General features: G+C 46.1%; 1 protein-coding gene across 1 annotated transcript; it reads right to left on the bottom strand.

The window, feature by feature from the left end:
* Window positions 1-20: 20 nt before the first annotated feature.
* Window positions 21-7,479, bottom strand: LOC121443002 (transmembrane and coiled-coil domain-containing protein 6). Its single transcript, XM_041644671.1, has 12 exons — window positions 7,317-7,479; window positions 7,077-7,189; window positions 4,278-4,393; window positions 3,999-4,182; window positions 3,674-3,778; window positions 3,431-3,516; window positions 3,102-3,218; window positions 2,783-2,894; window positions 2,503-2,686; window positions 1,212-1,306; window positions 519-686; window positions 21-358 (listed from the first exon to the last, which is right to left on the bottom strand). The coding sequence occupies exons 1-12, from the start codon at window positions 7,399-7,401 to the stop codon at window positions 245-247; spliced, it is 1,479 nt and encodes a 492-aa protein (XP_041500605.1). The 5' UTR covers window positions 7,402-7,479; the 3' UTR covers window positions 21-244.
* Window positions 7,480-14,878: the final 7,399 nt, after the last annotated feature.

Here is a 14,878-nt window from a genome sequence, read left to right as displayed (position 1 = left end):
CCAAGGCAAAGCAGTTTTACATAAAAATTTATTCCTCATCAAAGACCACCAGCTATCAGCTGTGGTATCATGTCATTAACCAACCTGCTTAAGACAGTGAAAAAAAAAAAAAGACGGTGAAACAAGACAATCTCAAGTTCAAGACCACCCTCGGGGACATAAAAAGCTACCAGCTTCTAAATCAAAATAGGGGACCCTGGGGTAAACAGACCACGGGGGATAGGGGTGACATTAGGCAGCTGGGTCATCCATGAATAGCTGTCTGCTGGAGCGCAAGTATCCTGTCCTGAAGCTGGGCTTCTTCCCGATGCCTTTCTAGGGCCTGCAGCCCTGACTGCTGCAGGAAGGCCTGGGCAGCCTGAGGACAGAGAAGGACCAACATCAGGTCGTAAAACCCAATTCCAATTCCTATAGTTAGTTCCATGGGTCGGCCCACTTAAGACAATACATTCCTAACAGGTAGGGTTATATGATAAGATCAGTGACTTCTAAGCAAGGGACTGGGAAACCAAGCCCACCTCTGGCTGATACAGGAATAGCAGCTGTAGCAGCTCCAAACTTTGGCCTACTACTTCAGTGTCAGAGAGAACCAGTGTGTTGAGCAAGCAGGAGAGCAAGGGCCCTGGCCACAACCGCTGGCAGTAAGCTGGACCCTTCTCTACAACATTGCATAGAACTGTAAGCACCTGCAGACACAAGGACACCCCCCAAAGGATGAAAACCAAGAATTATGATCATGTAAGCAAGGCTGACTATGTGCCCAAGCACTATTATAAGCTTCTTTATATGTAATTCCCACAACCACCTCTGAGATAGTACCCATTTATGAGTGAAGAGGTTGACGCTTCCAATGGCTTGGTTTTTTATTTACCCAAGGACCATAAGCAAGTAAGCTTTAAGACTTATACCCAGGGGGGCTAGAGAGATGGCTCGGTGGAAAAGTACTGACTGCTGACTGTTCTTCCAGGACACAGATTCAATTCCCAGCACTCACAGGGCAGATAACATCTATAATTCCAAGATCTGACACCCTCACACAGCCATACATGCAGGGAAAACAACCCATGCAGATAAAAAAAAAATTATTAAAAAAACATCTAGACTGTACTAGCTCTGAAACTAAACCACACCACCTATCAGCTTAAGAGAGCCCACTTCCTGTTTGCTTTGACAGGCAGTTCATAGACATAAATTCTGATACGAATACATACCAGCACACTTATCACGTTTGATAATGGCAGCAGCTGCAAGAGGGGCTCGATGAGATCCAGAGACAGCAAGGAGGTACAAACAGTAGGACTATTTGCTGGAAAGGAAAATGTCATATGATGTACCAGAGTTCTGAACTGTCACCCTTACAATCTGATCCACTACAGCCTAGGCCATGAGGAACTATCCTCTAAAGATTCAGAGCCTGCTCAGTCTGCAGTAAGTATTGCTACTGTCCAAATGATGGCAAGAAACAAATGTCAACTCAGACGGCTGCCAGCTTGTCCCTGGAGCATGTGCAAGAGGACTTTAGGGTCTTCCTTGAGTCTCCACTCCGTTCCACATGGCCCCTGACTACAAATTTACCCTAATTACAACTTTGAAGACCCAACGTACCCAAGTCTGGTTGGATCTCCTTCCAATATACCCATCCTGTCTCTGAAGTCCCCTGCCCTTGGTTCTCCCAGCTGGAAAAGTTTATTCCTACTTCCTGTCTCCAGTAGCTTTAAGCTCTGAAATCTAGCTACCAAGAGGCTAAGCATGCCATGAAAGAAAGGGTTTTGTGTTATATACATGGCACCCAGTACTCAACGTATGAACACATACTTATGTGTGTGCTACAGATGAGAGCCAGTCTAAGGCTTTCAAGAAATTGTGTGTCCACATGGGGGAGCTCTTGCTACATTTTCAATCTCCAAGTTCCAGGAACCTCCATGAAACCTAGGCTTACCACCTGCCCCAGAATTTTCAGAATGACTAGGTAAGAAGAGGACACGCTTGGCTGGGTGGGTCTGCAAAAAGTGAGAGCAATTCATTTAAAAGATTTTCCTGACAAAGCTTTAATGGTGTATTATTTACTGTGCATCTCTGGCAATTCTGGGGAACAAGCTAAGGTTGGAAGAGAGGAAGAGTTGTAGGACTGGTAACCTAAGCAAAAGGTAGGGATCCCTGAGATTGCTTTTATCCCATCCTGAAGGAACTAAGACCCAGGCAATTTATTGGGAGGATGGAAAACCAGGGGTTGATGGAGGTATGGTCTTCCTCCAAAGGGGTCCTTTAAGGGACCCAGGGACCCCTGCAAGACGGTTATGAGATGGGAGACCTTCATTGACAAAGTAGGCAAAAAGTGTGGGCCCCTCCTATAGCATTTCAACTGCCCTGCCCAGCTGCCCTTATTCTCTTCCTTCCCCTCCAATCTGTACTTTGTTTCCTAACAAGTCTACCCCTCCTTTAGTTTTATAAATATTTTAATGATGATAAAAGACCAGGCCTGTGCAAACTATAATAGCATACCAGTGAGGTTGTTGAGGAGCCAGAGGCCCTCAGGCAGCAAGCTGGGCTGTTTCTGAAAGAAGAACTGAAGAAGAATAAATAAGGCTGCTACGACTCGCTCGTCTCTGAGCTCCATCTGCTCCATGGCCTCCACTGGCACTTCCGTTAACAGGTTGCTTAGGCACCGAAGCACAGGGCAGGCAAGCTGCAAAGACAAGTTGAGGGTGGTGGGAGGAGGAAGAGGCAGCAGATATAAAGGGGCAGCATCTAAAGAAAGGCTCACAGATCCTTTTTTACTTACTAACTCCAGTCCCACATCATCCATTCTCTGGACAGCCCCAGCCAAGTCCAACAGTAGCATTGCCAACGTGGGCAGAGCCCCATGGGTGAGAAGCATAGCATTGTTGACCTGGCTGGGTAACGGATGGCAAGCAGTCACTATCGAGTCAATCCTGTGCTCACGTTACAAAACAGCCTAGGTCTGTGGGCTGCCCGAGCAAGAGAAAGCACCACAGAGGGTGAGAACTCGCCAAAGCAACTCTAGAAACTGAATTCAGTCCAAAGACTTAAATCATAAGCAGGGAGCCTCAGGAAACACATTGTCCCAGTTAGCCTGTTACCTGCAAATGATGTAGTGAAGGCACCAGGCAAACTCCACAGCAACCCCAAGGTTCAGCTTTGGGCCTGGGTGCATCAGTCGCAGCATGTGCTGGGGCAGACTGGAGTCCAGAAGAGAGCTGCCAGCAGAAGCAGGCTATGAGCAGGAACCATGGGGATACCAATGGCTCCTTCAAACACTTAGAGCAAGAAAGTATCCAAACTCCAAGTTCTCTCTAGCTAGATACAGAGAGTTGAAAATGTAGAAATCAGATCTGATCAGGCACCCATGGACGATACTGCCCATGAGGGTCAACCACGGCCGGGTATCTAAAGACATCGTTTTACTCACGGAATGATCTGCTCTGGAGCTTCCTTGGCCTGCAGAAGCTGGGACAAGGCATATCCAAGGGCTTCCAGCACAGCCACATGGGGGGACTAGAAACAGACAGGGTAAGGAATCTGACTGGAAAACGGGTCATAAGGACCTGGGAGACTTTTCCCTCCTTGTCACAGGACAGAGGTTAGAGCTACCAGGGGAATGTGGAGAGAAGCAAGGGAAGGCTTGCCAGGGCAGGGACCAGGGAGCACTCACCTGGATGCAGGCAGCCAAGGCCGGAACAATGCCCTGTGGCAGGAGCTGCTTTCTCACAGCCTCGCTCTCCACGATCAGGTTCCCCAGGGTATACAGACACAGCTCCTGAGAGCAGGCAACGAAAGCACTGGGCTGGGCTCATCACACCAGGCCAGGGGCGGGAGGAGGGGGATAGCATGTCCCTGTCCTTGAAGCTCACAAGAGAGGAGAGATGATGGGTACGAGCACTGCCTTTTATGTTCCTATACCTGCCAGCTGAAGCTGGCCCCAAAGGCATACATATAAACTCTAAGCCCAGAGCGAGGTTAAAAGGGGCAGGCCTTACTATGAAGTCTGAGCTGTGACCAGAGAGGTAGGTGAGGAGGTAGGAAGTGGCTGGCAGGCAGGCCTCCGCCACTGCAGACTGCTCAGAATGAGAGAGCTCATGTAGGCACCGAGCCGCCTCAAGCTGCAACAGGGCCCGGTTGCTGGTCAGGAGCCCGACAAGAGTCCGCATGCTGCCCTCCAGCCTACATGAATGACACCAGAACCCAACTAAGCCTGTGCTCTATCCCCTCCACTCTGTGGAAAACCCCAGCCAACCACTCACGCCAACCCCACTCACCTGATAAAGGTCTGCTGTGTTTCAGGGTGCTGCAGGCCTCGACGAAGGCTGACCAGAGCCTTCTCCCTCTCCTTTTCATCTGTTCCTCGTTGTGCTAACCGAAGGAACTGCTGGACCTGAGTGCCAACACGGGAAAAGGATGACATGTCACTGCCCTGACGCAAGTCCTAAGTCTGTCTACCAGCTTCATGCGCGACCATCTTCAATACCACTACGATAGCACTACTCGGAACTTGTTATTGATAACAATACGGCCTGGTGTGATGGCACAAGCCTTTCATCTCAGCTAAGGCAGGCAGATCTTGTGGAGTTTGAGGCCAGCCTCATCTACATAGTGAGTTCCAGAACAGCTGGAGCTATAAAGAGACCCTATCTCAAAAATAAAATAAAATAAATGAAAAATAAAAATGGTTCCTAAGCACCACCTTTTCAGAAGGTGAGACAGACAGGGGATCCTAGTATCAGCCCTGCTGCTAACTTCCAAAGAAATTGAAACTGCTTCCTCATCTGAAAAAATTAGAATGATATCTACTCTGCCTTACTTGTTTGTTTGGTTTCTTGAGACTGGGTTTCTTTGTGTATCCCTGGCTGTCCTAGAACTCAATCTGTAGACCAGGCTGGCCTCAAAATCAAGATGTGCCCGCCCCATCACCGCCTGGCTTACTCTGCTTTCTTATAGGGCATTTCCAGGATATTAAACCCCTCTACCTGACAAAAGTTCCTTTCCTCCCAAGCAAACTACACTCCAGCAAACCCTACAATACCATGTTGAATACTTCCAAGCTTCTGCACACCCATCACCTCTGTCTGATACACACCAGACTCATGTCTTAAAGGTTTATACTTAGCCGGGCGGTGGTGGCGCACGCCTTTAATCCCAGCACTCGGGAGGCAGAGGCAGGCGGATCTCTGTGAGTTCGAGACCAGCCTGGTCTACAAGAGCTAGTTCCAGGACAGGCTCCAAAACCACAGAGAAACCCTGTCACGAAAAACCAAAAAAAAAAAAAAAAAAAAGGTTTATACTTTTCACGGCCTCAGGGAAGTTAGTACCTCTGGCTTCCTCCAACAAACTTGAGTTTCTCTTATGCCTCACGTTTCCTCCCATGATAAAAAATGGTAGGAAATGTTTCCTTCATTGGTCTTTGAACACTATTATTATTATTATTATTTCTTCTAATTTTACTTTTATGAATGTTTTGCTTTGCATGTATGTCTGTTTACCACGTGTGTGCCTGGTTCCTGTGGAGGTCAGAAGAGGGGATTATTCTCCTGGAACAGGAGTTAAAGGCAGCTGTGAGCCATTATGTGGGTCCAGGAATCAAACCTGGGTCCTCTGCAAGGGCAGCCAGTTTTCTTAACCATTGAGACAGCTCTCCAGCCCCATCTTTGAACACTTTGAACTCTACCTTGTCAGTCTTTGCATGCCTCACTGCTCAATGTCCCGGCATAAAAGAAACATACAACGAATAACTGTCATATCAAAGGTGCAACTCCTCTGTAGAAGTAATATATAAACACAGGCACTGCTGAAACAAGACATAAGCAATGTCTGCCGAATGTATACACACTTTCATTTACTTATTCAGTAAATCTGTGCTGGGGATGAAGCACAGTTGGTAAAGGCTTGCCTAGCTCATTCAAATTCCTGGATTAGATTCCCAGCTCCCAGTTAACCAGGTGTGGTGGTGAACAACTATAAACCCAGCACTTGGGGTGTGGAAGCCAAAGCATCCAGCAAGGTTCAAGGTCATCCTCAGCTTAGAGAGTACAAGCAACCCTGTCAAACAAAATAAACAATAACAACAAAAAAAGCAATGAACAGCTTTATTCCAGATATTGTGCAGGTGTCTAGATTTTTTTATTTTTGTTTTTTTACAGGGTAGCCAAAACTGGCCTCAAACTCAGGAGGTTAAGAGCACTGGCTGCTCTTCCAGAGGTCCTGAGTTCAATTCCCAGCAACCACATGGTGGCTCACAACCATCTATACTGAGATCTGGCGCCCTCCTCTGGCGTGCGGGCATACATCGAGGCAGAATGTTGTATATATAATAAATAAATAAATCTTAAAAAAAAAAAAAAAAAAACCTCAGGATCCTTCTGCCCCAACACCCCTAAGTGCTGGGATTACAGGTGAGACATAACACACCTGCCTCATGTTCCCACCATCCCTTCACATCGGAGGTCTGTATCTAGGGCCTGAACATGCTAGGCAAGCACTCTACTAAGGGGCTACAGGCTGCTCCTGAATTTGTACGACAAGACAGGGTCTAGTTAGGTCTAGTTCAGAGAGCTGGATGTGGTGGTGCGCATTAGTAAGTCTAGTACCTGAGCTAGGACAGGAGGTCTGCCAGGTTGTGACACTAAGAAAACAAAACAAACGTCGGAGGTAGTAAGAGCAAAGCCCCTGAGACAGCCAGTGTATGTTCCAGGAACTGAGAATGGCCGTGGTTGTATTGAATAAGTGTTAAATCAATAAGAGATTGGACTATGCGTAGTTTAGCAGGTCACTGGAAGGATTTTGGGTTCTGTGTTTCTACAACGAATCAGGGTAGTAGATGCAGACCCTTTTAGAAAGATACTGTCCTATCCGGATGGTTGAGACAGCCACGATGGAGAGGCTCGTAGAATCCAGAAATCTTTAAGAGGTTTAGAAAACAAAAGGCAAAGATTTAATTTGAAGACGGACTGATGTCAGGATGAGGGACACAGAGTAATTAATTCTGTTTCCGGCTTGATCCAGCGAATGGCTGGAGGGGTGGAGTAGCTGGCATTCAAGTTTGGGTCGCCCTGCCCTCTCACCTCGGCCTCCCCAAGGAGCACGGCAGCACTTTGACCTTCGCCTTCTTCCTGAGCATCTTCCCTTAGCAGCCTCTTGCTGACCAACTGCTGCTCCCTCCGCGCCTTCCGCAGGGCTGGGGGCAGAGGAATGGCTCAGTTAAGGAGGGGAAAACAGTCAGCAGACACTCAGGGCCAGGGGTCTCACTCCCCTACTCCCAACCGCCACATTCGCATCCGCTCCACTCCCTCATCCGTTCGCACCTGCCTCCCGCTCCCGCCGGCGGCATCGCAGCTCCTCCACCCCACACGCCACCGTCCTGAGACGGCAGTGCCGCCTACTCCACATTGTGCAGCGAAAGGAAACTCGACCGGGAAAGCATAGAACCGCGCAGGCGCTGAACAGAACGGAATCCAGACTCTGCAGGGGGTGAGGGGCGGGGCTGTACGTGAGGGGCGTGACTCCGTGGGTGAGGGCGGGGCAAGGGCGGTGCGATGACCCGGGCTGCGTGATCAAGCTAAAATTCAGTAACTGTAGATCGAATTCTGTTGTCTCTCCCAACTCAAACTCAGTAAAGAGACGCGGAGTTTGGCCTCCATAGACCCGCAGTGTCATGCTCCACTCAGCAAACACAGCTTACCCCCGTATCCTCCACGCTCAGTATAACAGCCAGTTTCACAAATTACTGGGATTCCACTGGTGAGCACTTCCTAATGCTTGAAGCATAATGTCCATTGAGGGTTTGAGAGACAGCTTTAAGAGCATTTACTACGGGCTGGAGAGATGACTCAGTGGTTAAGAGCAGTGTCTGCTCTTCCAGATGTCCTGAGTTCTATTCCCGGCAACCACATGGTGGCTCACAACCATCTGTATGAGGTCTGGTGCCCTCTTCTGGCCTGCAGACGTACACACAGACAGAATATTGTATGCATAATAAATAAATAAATATTAAAAAAAAAAGAGCATTTACTACTCTTCCAGCACTCTCCTCTGGCAGCTCACAGCTATCTGTAACTCTATGTATGTAACTCTATATGTAACAGCTATGTGTAACATGCACATAAACCCATGCAGATACACTACCATACCGTAAAATAAATCTTTCCTGGAATGGTGGTGCATGTCTTTAGTCCCAACATTCAGAAAGCAGAGGCAGGGGAATTCTCGAGTTTGAGGCTACCCTGGCCCACATAGCAAGTTCTAGCAGCCAGAGAGATTCTGTCAAGAAAGAAGGGGTGGGCCACAAGCCTTTAATCCCAGCACTTGGGAGGCAGAGGCAGGCGGATCTCTGTGAGTTCGAGACCAGCCTGGTCTACAAGAGCTAGTTCCAGGACAGGCTCCAAAACCACATAGAAACCCTGCCTCGAAAAACCAAAAAAAAAAAAAAAAAAGGAAAAAAGAAAAAAGAAAGAAAGAAGGGGTGGGAGAGGGGAGAAAGAAAGGAAATAAGAATAAATTTATTTAATAAAGATATTAATTTATCTAATTAGATATTTAATAAAATATTTAATTCAGCCGGGCAGTGGTGGCACACGCCTTTAATCCCAGCACTCGGGAGGCAGAGGTAGGTGAATCTCTGTGAGTTCGAGGCCAGTCTGGTCTACAAGAGCTAGTTCCAGGACAGCCTCTAAAGCTACAGAGAAACCCTGTCTCAAAAAAACAAAAAAAAATAATAATAATATTTAATTCAATTTATTTACTTATTTTTATTTTATTTGTATGAGTGTTTTGCCTGAATGTATATCTGTGCACTACTAATGTTCCAGGTGCCTATGGAGGACAAAAGACTGTATCAGAGTAGCTGGAACCAGAGTTAAAGATAGTTGCAAGCTGCCCTGTGGTTGTTGGGAATCGAACCCAGGTCCTCTGAAGAGCAACCAATGCTCTCAACTGCCAAGCCATCTCTCCATCCCCAAGAAAAATAAATAAATCTTCAAACCATCCCCCAAAGAAAATTCTCAATGGCCAGGCAGTAGTGACACGTGCCTTTAATCCCAGCACTCGGGAGGCAGAGACAGACAGATCTCTCAAGTTCAAGGCCAGCCTGGACCACAGAGTGAACTTCTGTACAGCCTGTGCAAAGAAACCCCAAAACCAAACAACAACAGTGCTCCACTGGATGATTCACAAGGACCATTATCCCTTTTTTATGGATGAGGTTATAACCACCCCATGTCTCTTCTGTAACTGGAGGTTTCTCGTCCCACTTGGTCCTGCAGCTGCTTTTAAACCACTTAGAGACTTAATATTAATTACAAACTATTTGGCCTTTTAGCTCGGGCTTATTATTAACTAGTCCTTACAATTTAAATTAACCCATATCTATTAGTCTACATTTTACTATAAGGCTTGTGAGTTGTTACCTCACATCTTGCTTCCCTGGTGGCTGTTGGCATCTCTTCGACTCTGCCTTCTTTTTCCCTTTATCTTTGCTTGGATTTCCTGCCTGGCTCTATTCTGTATGGTTATTGGCCAAATCACCTTTTTTATTAACCAATGGTAATAAAACATATACACAGTATATATAGAGAGACAACCCACATCACCCTTTTGTTTTGTTTTGTTTTTGTTTGTTTTCTGAGACAGGGTTTCTCTGTGTGTAACTCCAGCTGTCCCGGAACTCACTCTGTAGACCAGGTTGGCCTCGAACACACAGAGATCTGCTTGCCTCTGCCTCCTAAGCGCTGGGATTAAAGGTTTTCACCACCACTGGCCAGCTATTTTTTTAAGATAAAGTAATTTAACAAATTTTTAATGTCACCACTCTAAGTACTGGGTGAGGTGAAAATTTCTCAAAACTCAAAATTCAAATTGTGACCAACTAGGTGATGTATGCTATGATTCTAATTCTCTTCTCTAGGCTGGACTATAAGGGCACTTCACCTTACCCATCCCATGGACCTTCAGTTTGTCTCTTGAATGAGTGATATTTCCTCCACTTCCTGAGCTAAGGCACTGGTTGTTCCCTCTGCCTAGAGCTCCGCCCATTGCCTGCACTTTCCTAAACATCAACCTAAGGCCCCAACTCCAGACCAGATGTGGTTTCTAACACTCAGGAGGCGATGAAGAAGGTGTGCCATAAGTTTGAGGCCAGCCTGGACTACGTAGCGAGATCCTCAATAAACCCTCAACTCCAGCTCCATTGTCACATATTCCAGGCCATTAGGTCATTGCCCCCCTTACATATGGCATCATAACTGTTAACCATGGTATGGTGATTTAAAAGAGATGTCCCCATAGTCCTGTACCTTTAAATACTTAGTCCCCATTTGTGCTGTTAGGAGGCATGGCCTTGCTAGAGGAGATATGTCACTGGAAGCAGGCTTTGCACCATTTCTACTTTGCTCTCTCTGCTTGGTATCTGCAGCTTGAGATATCAGCTCTTGGGTTCCCTGCCACAAGCTTGCCCACTTCTCCATCATGCAAGTTTCTCCGCCATGATGATGATGGACTCTTACCGCTCTGAAACTGTAAGTCCCAAATAAACTATTTCTCCTATTGGAAGTTGATATGCTGGATAGTTTTATGTCACCTTGACACAACATACAGTCATCTAAGAGGAAGGAACCTCAACCAAGAAAAAGGCTCTGTAAGATCAGGCTGTAGACAAGCATGTAGAGCATCTTCTTAACTGGTGATTGATGGGGGACGGGGCCAACCCTGGGCTGGTAGTCCTGGAGTCTAGAAGAAAGCAGTCGTGAGCAAGTCGTGAGGAGCAAGCCAGTCAGCTTTTTAAAGATTTTATTAAGATTTTTAAGATTTTATTTATTATGTATACAGTGTTCTGCCTGCAGGCCAGAAGAGGGCACCAGATCTCATTACAGATGGTTGTGAGTCACCATGTGGGAATTAAACTCAGGACCTTTGGAAGAGCAGCCGGTAGTCTTAACTGCTGAGCTATCTCTCCAGCCTGGAACATTTGTTTTATGATACAAAGATATGTTTCAAGCCGGGCGGTGGTGGCACATGCCTGTAATCCCAGCACTCGGGAGGCAGAGGCAGGTGAATCTCTGGGAGTTCGAGGCCAGCCTGGTCTACAAGAGCTAGTTCCGGGACAGGCACCAAAGCTACAGAGAAACCCTGTCTTGAAAAACCAAAAAAAAAAAAAAAAAAAAAAAAAAAAGATATGTTTCATTCTTTTATGTTGCATTTGTTTAACTCTCAAAAAATGTGTCCCTGACACTTATCACAAAAAGAAACAATTGATAATATCTAGAAGACAGGGTAAACACTTTAGAAGAAGCAGTCTTATTTATAGGTAATCAAATTCAAAAATTAAATTAAAGTTAGATTGATTGTTTCCTGTCATTCACAATTTAAATGAATTTGTAACACTCAGCTTCCATACACTGCTTCTAAGGTAACCCGGACATAGGTTAGGCCCCACCTCCATGGCCTGTGGAACAATTCTGAACTAGCTATACACACGCAGTCTTTGCATCAACAAATTACAGCCATTAGTTCAGCCCAATTGGAGTCCACCTCCGCTTCTGAGATTACAAATAGATTTTTTTAATGTTGTTTTGGTTTTTTTTGTTTTTGTTTTTCGAGACACAGTTTCTCTGTGTAGCTTCAGAGCCTGTCCTGGAACTTGCACTGTAGACCAGGCTGGCCTCGAACTCACAGAGACCCACCTGCCTCTGCCTCCTGAGTGCTGGGATTAAAGGTGTGCGCCACCACCGCCCTGTAGATTCTTATAATTGCTCACTTATTTTGTCTCAGGACAGACCTTTTGGTCTTGTATCGTTAATTTGGGAGTCATCTTCTGAGAACTGAAAAATGTCCTACATGCCACACAAGATCTACACACTCTTGAGTTAACAAACAAAAAAGAGGGAGCTAGCCGGGCGGTGGTGGCGCACGCCTTTAATCCCAGCACTCGGGAGGCAGAGGCAGGCGGATCTCTGTGAGTTCGAGGCCAGCCTGGTCTACAAGAGCTAGTTCCAGGACAGGAACCAAAAGCTACGGAGAAACCCTGTCTCAAAAAATCAAAAAAAAAAAAAGGGGGGGGGGAGCTAGCACAGCCATATCTGATGGGAATGGCAAAAGTCATAAAGCCAGCACGGCTGCTTGACAAAATCCAGCAAAGCTGAGCCGCATGACGGCCGCCGTGCCACTTTTGATCTCTGCCTGATTCATACTTGGAAGACTTTTAATATTTGTACAATTTGGGGATATTGTATTGATGGAAATTTGCTTATGTATCATTTCTGACTTCTCCCAGGAGTATTGCTTCTAAATTACCCCAGGAAAGTCCTGAACACACTACTCCTTCAGCTTTTAGGGAGATAGCCTTATCTACTTGAAGGTCTTCCTTAGGTCTTGGAGGTTGTGACACACATGAAGACAGAGGTCTCTTTATGAGGCTATGAGACATTCTTGAAACATCTGTCCCTGTACTTACTCAGGAACAAGATAATCAAAACAAAGTAAACTTAAAGAGGTCAACAGGATTTGGTGGGCTAGAGAAGTTAGCCACAAAACAGATTAAAGACACTCAGGCAGTTATATGGCGTATACAACAACAAAGTCAGGTTAGCTGGAGTTACCTCTGCCCTACACAGAGACTTATATTGCTGAGCAAAGAAAGACACAGAAAGAAAGAGATATCAGGCTCTCCCTTTCTGGGAAAAGTTAGCACACGCAGAGCCACTGTGATGTCTTATGACCAAAGATCAAAAGATGCCAGGAATAGACATAGACATAAATTCTATGAAGATACATTATGTCAGTGGGGGGTGTCAATGGCAGTTTCAAAGAAAAAAAAAAAGCACTAAATGCTAGGATGATCTGGTGTTAGTATTTAGGCATCTGTACTGGCCTGCTCTCAGAGTCCTGACAGGATACATCCTCAACCGCAGCCACTAAGAGCACCTCCTGTGCACATTTGCTAATTCCCTTTTAAAAGGTGGGCCTTGCCCACCTCTCTCCCTCTCTCTCTCTATCTTTCTTTCTCTCTCTCCCCCCTCTCTGCCTCTCCTCTTCTGCCACTCCTGTCCACAGAAGCCAATCTCTCCCCTCCCCCCTTTCCCATTCCCTATCCCCCAATTTAAAAAAAACAAACCTACACATGCCTGGCAGTGGTGGCACACGCCTTTAGTCCTAGCACTCAGGAGGCAGAGACAGGCAGATCTCTGTGAGTTTGAGGCCAACCTGGTCTACAAGAGCTAGTTCCAGGACAGGCTCCAAAGCTACAGAGAAACCCTGTCTCGAAAAAACCACAAACAACAAAGAAACACCCTCCACCACATGAGTTCTGTCGCATGGCATTTCTTAAAATTACAACACTTCATCTAAATCATTTATTAAAGAACTTACCTACCAAGAAGGGCTGCAGCATCCCCAAACTGGACAGTGAGGGATGTTCCGCCTATGTAAGTCTATGTCACAGAGTTTGTATGAGAGCTGGAAGCTTACAGGCTGCGGCTAGTCTCCTTCAGTGTTTTAACAACTAAATACCTTTGTTAATGCCCAGAATCATTCAAGGCCCTGGCTTGGGTTCAGGGGAGGAAAAAAAAACATGACAAATCTGGTAAAGACAGACTATCAAGGCACTCTGAATTTCTTGGTCAAGACAAGAAAAAAGTGAGGACAGCTGGGGTGTCCTACAAGAAAGCCGCTTTAGAAGACACCTTGCTGCAGCTGACTGTGGTGACACATGGCTGTAATCCCAGGAGGCAGAGGCAAATGGATCTGTGTGAACTCCAGTTGGGTCTACACAGTGAGTTCTGGACCAGCAGAGTATAGTGAAACCATCTCAAAAATAGTAATAGTAATAAAATAGTAATAGTAAACCTTGCTTCCCAATTTGGGGTCTGTTGTACATGACAATGTGATTTGGCCAATGTGTCCACCAAATACTACATTTTGCTTTGTTCTGTTTTTAAACCAAGGTCTCTCTTCGTAGTCCTAGCTTTCCTGAAACTCTCTTAGTAGACCACGCCGGACTTGAACTCACAGAGATCTACTTGTCTTTGCCTCCTGAGTGCTGGGATTAAAGGTGTGCGCCATTAGCCTAGCTAGCTCTTTTTTTTAAAATTATTACCTGAACAACGGTGGCACATACCTTTAATCCCAGTAATTGGGAGACAGAGGCAGGCAGATCTCTGTAAGTTCAAGGACAGCCTGGTCTACAGAGTGAGTTTCAGAACAATCAAGGCTACACAGAGAACCCCTGTCTCAAAAAAAAAAAAAAAAAGCAAGAAAAGAAAAGAAAACTATTAAACAAGCCGGGCATGGCTCACACCTGCAACCCCAGCACTTGGGAAGCAGAGGCAGGAAGAAAATCATGAGTTCAAGGCTAGCCTGAGCTACGTACACAGTAAGTTCTGGGCCAGAATGGGCTACAAGAATGAGAGAATATGGGGAGAAAGAGAGAGAGGGAGAGTGGGAGGAGAATGAATTATTGAACAAGGGAATAAGATGGAGAGAAGGGAGGGTTGTTCTTCATGCTCTCAACCTTGAACTTTATTCTCCCTCTGGAATCCATAAATAAATTCACAATCTTCCACAAACGTCCCATCAGTCACACTCTTGAAGAAAGTCAAGGACTTGGATTTGAATGGTGGAAAATTGTTAGAAACTGAGACTAGGGGGAAATGGAGCTGAATCCCTGGGATTGGGCAGCAGAACACTGAGTAAGGCCCTGGTGTGGTTCATCCTTTTCCTGCATGTACCAGACTAGCCTGAGGCGCTTAGGTCATCCTCTTGGCACAGAGTGCCCTAATGCCACAAAGAATTCTTCCTGTTTTGGTTCCTCCCTGTAAAATACTTCATTGCAATATTTACTAGGAGTAGGAGGACTGTTAGGAGGAAGAAAAGAGGG

Source organism: Microtus oregoni, unplaced genomic scaffold, assembly GCF_018167655.1.
Source record: "Microtus oregoni isolate MIOR12 unplaced genomic scaffold, Mior012 000098F_ref0000018, whole genome shotgun sequence".
NCBI lineage: Eukaryota > Metazoa > Chordata > Mammalia > Rodentia > Cricetidae > Microtus > Microtus oregoni.
Note: the sequence above shows the minus strand (reverse complement) of the source record. Positions and strands in the feature narration are given on the sequence as shown.